Genomic DNA, 5972 nt, shown 5'->3' with positions numbered 1-5972 from the left:
AAGGAATGAAGTGACTGTGTGAATGAAGAAGGGATGGAGTCCAAATATAGGGAGCTGGGAGAGATAAATTCTGGCAACCAGCTGGATATAGAGGCTGAGGGAAAATGAAGAATTAAGAAGTTGTAGGGCCAGTATATAAAAGATGAGGCCGGTATAGGAAGCAAGCTGTAGAACTCAGTTTGTAGTATACAAAGTTTGAAAGTGATGCTCGCAGACAGATGGAAATATGAGATTAAAGTTTGGGGAAAAGATTAGTATAGTTGTATATAAAGATTTGTAAGTCTTAGAGGTGACTTACTTCAGAAGTTGAAACGGCTGCAGAAGAGAGGAGGGAGGATAGAGAAAAGAGGGCAGGGAACAGAGCCTCAGGGAATGTCCCCATTTAAGGGTGGGAAAAAGATAAAGAAACAACAAAAGCTCCTCTTTGTGCATTAGGGGAGCCAAGAGCTGCTGTAGAGACCCAGTTTCTTATCCTGGTCAATCACAGTGACAGACTCAGGATCACAGGGCCCCACAGCTATTACATCCAGTGGCTCTTTCTCAGAGATTAATGAGGCTGAAGACTAAGGGACAAAGGTGCCATAGAAATGGTTAATAAAGCCAGGGGCCACTGAAAGTCTAAAAAAAGAAAGAAGGAGGGGTTTCAGCTAATGGGGAAGGAGGTAAAGGCAAAGGGCCTGGGACAGAGCAGAGATGAAGAAAGGGTTGGGGGAGTAGAATTGACATTGGATAGGAGGGATGGGGGTGGGGAAGCAAGAGAAGGAAGTGGGAAGGATTAAAAAAAAAAGAGGGAGAAAAATGATAAAGATCCTTTCTTGGAATTCTGTGATTCTAGATAGGCATTCTGTTTAGACAATCCTGGATCAGAAAAGAAACATATTTTTCAAATATGGCCCTAGGATGGAGTTCTCAGTCTCCTTCATAGTCTTGAGTACGGGACAATGAAAAGTCCCTTAGGACACCGAATATCAGAGCCCAGAATCACCTAAGAGATCATCTAGGATGTCCCAGTTTATTGTAGAACCGGGTTCCTTCACTCTCAGGGATCTTGGCCCTGTCCTATTCACCAATTGCTATTTAGAAGTTTTCTCCTTAACCTTTTTTGGTCCAGACCTGTGATTTCATTGGTGTGGAGAAAGCTCTATGAGAAAACTCCCTCTCTCCAAAGCAGATAGATTGCTGTCCTGAAACTTATGGTAAAATTACAATCGTGACTCTGACTTTTATTAGTTGCCTGATAGTCAGAAACTAATTTCTTTATTCTGGACCTCAAGTGACGATCTCTGCTAAATGGGTAAAATAAGAAAAAAGATACATTATTTCAGATATATGTTGTAAAGAAATTGTTTTGTAAATATTAAAAAACTATAAAAAAGAGTTATTTTTGATAGCTATAAGAATCTCAATTTTCCTCTCTATTACTTTAGGTTTTAACGTCTCTATTTCACCTCTGCTGGGGGGGGGGGGAGGGGAAATGTACGGAAGAACTAGTTTAGGCATGGAAGCGGCCATCTTGAAAAAGGATCTTGATCTAGTCCGCCGGGCGTCGCCATTTTGGGATACGCCTCTTCCTTTTCCCCTATGACATTATAAAATAATACCACCAAAATTCTTTAAATGTCTCTTTTCCCGACGTCCATAAAATGATTTGTTGTCCTTTTAAGATGTAAATTTTTGTTTTATCTTCAGGAAATGAGAAGAATTCAGTTATTCTCTTCACTTCCTGCTCTCTGACGTACTACTTCCGGGTAATCGCAGGTGATCCAGGACCCCGTGACTCTCTGCTTTCCCTTTCCGGTGTTGGCGGCCCAAGCGGAGTAGCAGGTAAGGGACTGCGGCCTCCCTTCCATCTGTCCCCATCCTTCGACTAGAAGTCTTGGGTGGGTCCGGAGGCATCTCGGGAGAGAAGCTGGGGCTGTCCTCCCTTTATCGCCGCCGGTTTCTTTTGGGAAGAAGGGCGAAGGTCCGGGGATTGGGGGGTTGGGACCCGGGGAGGATCGCGACGGGGGAGAGCGGGGAGGTGCGGGTGTGAGGCCTGGTGGACTAGAGTTCTCTGGCACTGGAGTTGCGGAACGTGGGGCCCTGACTCTGGGAGATCCTGAAGGCTGTTGGACTGTGTGGGGCAACCCGGGGCCCGGGAGGGGAGTCGGCGCGGCTTAGTTCTCGGAGTTACACGTGGAAAGGAGGATTTTTGCACCAAAATGTTAGTGCTGGAAGAAATCTCCAGAGATTAGAGTTCAATTTACGTACGCGTGTGTTTTACATTACATACACTTAGTACTCCTGCTTCGTGAGATGTCTCGTAACAAAGCAAAATTGTTTAATACAGTGACCCAGTACGAAATGTGCAACATTTTGCATTTATAGCAACCGTCCACCTCCTTTTTTAAATGACCAAAATCTATTTTCCCTCCCCACCCTATCAAAAAACAGAAATTTCTTGTAACGATTCATAATTAAGCAAAACAAATAATTTTTTCTGGATTATCCTCTGGAATTGTGAATGGTCATTGTATCGACTACAGCTTTCACAGCATTTCCAGTATTAATGTTATTCTATAATTTGGTCTCCTAGTTCTATTTATTTTATTCTTGATCAGTTTGTGTCTTAGTCATTTATTTTTATAATATAGCTAATAGCATAAATTGTTATACCTTTACTCTTCATCAGTTCTTCTAAATCTATTTGAAGGTATCTTCTCATTTCTTACTACATAATGGCGTTCCATTACATTTTGAGTTTTCAGCCATTCCTTGATTAAGGGGGATCTTTAATTTTAGGTTCTTTTGCCAGTACAGAAAGAGCTGCCATAAATTTTTACTTTGACATGGGCCTTGCAGTAGGTTAACAGTTTCATTGCCTTGTAATTTTTTTTTTTTTTATCACATTCCAAATTGTTTTCTAGACATGTTATAGGTCCAACAATGCAACAATGTTTTCTTACAGCTCTTTCAAGGCTTGTGATTTTATTTATATATTAGCTCTTCTGGGTGAGTGAGGTAGAATTAGAATTGCTTTAATATGAATTTTCCTAATTGGCAGTGGTTTAGAGCATTTTTTCTCATGACTATAAATAGCCTGAGTTTCAGAGAACTATTTTTAAGCCATTTATCAATTGAGAATTGGCTTATGCATTTATGTCAGGTCTTTCCAACTTTTTAATTAGATAGAAGACACTTCTTTCTATCACTGACTTGTGGAGCAACTAAAGACTGAGTCTGTAAACCCTACTTAGTAGGGGCTTTTAAAATACATAGATATTTGTACTATCTATCTACTTAAAGAGAATGTAATGAGGAAAGCACTTTGTAAACCAACAATGCTTTCTACATGGCAGTTGCTCTATTTCCTCTGGGAGTTCAGATATCAGCACTCATTCTGTGTGATTTAGAAGTTGCATTTTATTATGGACCAAAAAGAGTTTAAATTGGAAGTACAAAATAAGTCAGATCTGTAATAGAGTGCAGTATTCTTAGATAAGCTGTTCTGCAAATTTAGTATGCTGATGAAACTATTTTGGATTTGGAAGGCTAGGTAAGGTAAGAAAAACATTGGATTTGAATTCAGAAAACTGAAGTTACAGACGGTTGCCACATATGCATATTTGGTAAATCATTTAATCTGGCCTTAGTTTCCAAATGTAAAATTAGGGGGGATAGACTAGATGGTCACTTGGGTCCTTTCCAACTCTTAAGTCAGTGAACCTATGTGCAAAGGACTTTCCTAGATTAGGTTATGGGGAAGATGAATAAGACAGTTTCTGTCTTTGAGAAGCTCCCAATCTGACAGATAATACTGGTTTATCTTTATGTAATATTTTATTCACATCAGCTCTTCTTTGAAGGAGGTAGGTTCAGAAGTGGGACCAAGTCTCCAATTCTACTACATATATACCGTTTCTTGGAACTGAACTCTTATAGCAATCAGAAACACTTCATCATGAGTTCTTATTCAGTGCTTTATTTCTGAAAAATGAAAGCTTATTGAGGGCAGGGACTGTTGCATTTACATGTTATCACATGATGGGACCCAAAGAAATTCTTAGTGTTGAGGATTTAGATCAGTCTAATGGCAATTGGTACTGGGAATAGGACCAGCTAAGGAAGGAAGAAAACATTAAGCAGTTGTCTGGTGAGACCTGGGTTCCAGTCTAAGCTCAGTTGTTCATGCTCTGTGAGATTTTTGGCAAGTCACTGCTTGTCTTTGGGTCTGTCTCCCTAGTTGTAAAAGAGGTCTTAGAGATGTTTTTTGATGCTAGTGTGTAGTCGCTCTAAACTAAATATTGTGTTTCTTGACTGTTAAGCTTTTGTATGAAGGATATGTTTACATAAAAAATGGTCTATATTTTCCATATTTGAACATGTATTTTTCTCTTTTGCCTAGAAATGGCACCTCGCAAAGGGAAGGAAAAGAAGGAAGAGCAGGTCATCAGCCTTGGACCTCAGGTTGCAGAGGGAGAAAATGTGTTTGGGGTCTGCCATATCTTTGCTTCCTTCAATGACACCTTTGTTCATGTCACTGATCTCTCTGGCAAGTGAGTATCTGGGTAAAGGGCCCACTGCGGTTTTTGTCTTTTTGCCTCAGATGAGACCAGGAATTTTAATTAATGTTGATGATGTCTTTGTCTGCAGAGAAACCATCTGCAGAGTGACTGGTGGGATGAAGGTCAAGGCTGACAGAGACGAGTCTTCTCCCTACGCTGCCATGCTGGCCGCTCAGGACGTTGCCCAGAGGTGTAAAGAACTGGGCATCACTGCCCTTCACATCAAACTTCGGGCCACAGGGGGAAACAGGTGTGTGCTCCTTGGTGTTTTCAGTGAGATGGTATGGCTTCTTGGTAATCAAAAAACTTATTACCCACTTAATTATAATCTAGCATTTTCCCCTAATTCACTATGACTTGCTCCTGCTACATAGATAGTAAACAAAAGAACTAGGATTCAAACTTTGGTCCCCTAGTTAGGTCCAGGTCTGTAAAATAGGGTCATCATTCCTCTATAACCTTGTTTACCAGGATGTTGTGAGGATGGAATGAGGCAATATATGTACAGTCCCTTCTAACCATGAAGTGCTCTGTAATATCGCACATACAATTGGAGCCCATGGGGTGTTTTAAAGTTTTATTCTCCTAGCTCAGGAATAGTTTAAGGACCTTTTTCTAACTTTGATGACTTTTTTTCAGGACTAAGACACCTGGCCCTGGCGCACAGTCAGCCCTGAGAGCCCTGGCACGTTCTGGAATGAAGATCGGGCGGATTGGTGAGTTGTTCCTTTCTTGTGGCTTATACATGATTGCATGCAAGGAGAACCTGATTGTATTACTGTAGTTCTGTTCAGAGGTAGATGACTGACTATTGAAAGTACTGGTTCTGATCAGATAGACAGAACCAGGAAGGAATGTCGCATAACATTTCATCACCAAACGTATTCTTCCCCCTCCCTTCTTTTTTCAGCAGGATTCTGATTGTCTTTTGACTAATCTAGTTCTTCTATTTTCTACGTTGTGTTAGATTCCATTTTAGAGGGTTGTGAGGTCTCTTACAACTCTAGTATTAGTTATATATTTGAAAACTTCCTAATATTATTGTAAGGTCCTAGAAACATGATGTTTTCTCTCTTCCTTTCCACAGAGGATGTCACTCCAATCCCCTCTGACAGTACTCGCAGAAAGGGTGGTCGCCGTGGTCGCCGTCTGTGAATGTCATTTGCTGGATTATTTTTGTCAATAAAAGTGTCACAATGGTCTGTTTGCCTCTGGTGTTCTCAAATGGCATATTCATCTGATGCCATCTGCTTTGAAGTGTCTATCTTTTTTTGTCTCACAAAGATTCTTTTTGTGGCTTAGGGCCCATGTCTAGGGCATTAATTTGGGAAAGCTATTTAACAGTAATATCACTAATATTAAAAGGTTAAAAAAAAAATAACACCAGTAAGAATGGCTTGGCTAGAAATCAGTGCTTTAGTAGTACTT

General features: G+C 40.5%; 1 protein-coding gene across 1 annotated transcript; it reads left to right on the top strand.

Moving 5' to 3' along the window:
• Positions 1 to 1733: 1733 nt before the first annotated feature.
• RPS14 (ribosomal protein S14) lies at positions 1734 to 5746 on the top strand. The gene is made up of 5 exons (XM_051978720.1): positions 1734 to 1824; positions 4385 to 4535; positions 4633 to 4794; positions 5184 to 5260; positions 5632 to 5746. The coding sequence occupies exons 2-5, from the start codon at positions 4387 to 4389 to the stop codon at positions 5697 to 5699; spliced, it is 456 nt and encodes a 151-aa protein (XP_051834680.1). The 5' UTR covers positions 1734 to 1824; positions 4385 to 4386; the 3' UTR covers positions 5700 to 5746.
• The last annotated feature ends 226 nt before the right edge of the window (positions 5747 to 5972 follow it).

Source organism: Antechinus flavipes, chromosome 2 (assembly GCF_016432865.1).
Source record: "Antechinus flavipes isolate AdamAnt ecotype Samford, QLD, Australia chromosome 2, AdamAnt_v2, whole genome shotgun sequence".
Classification (NCBI taxonomy): Eukaryota; Metazoa; Chordata; class Mammalia; order Dasyuromorphia; family Dasyuridae; genus Antechinus; species Antechinus flavipes.
The sequence above is the reverse complement of the archived record's forward strand: the minus strand, read 5'-3'. Positions and strand labels throughout refer to the sequence as shown.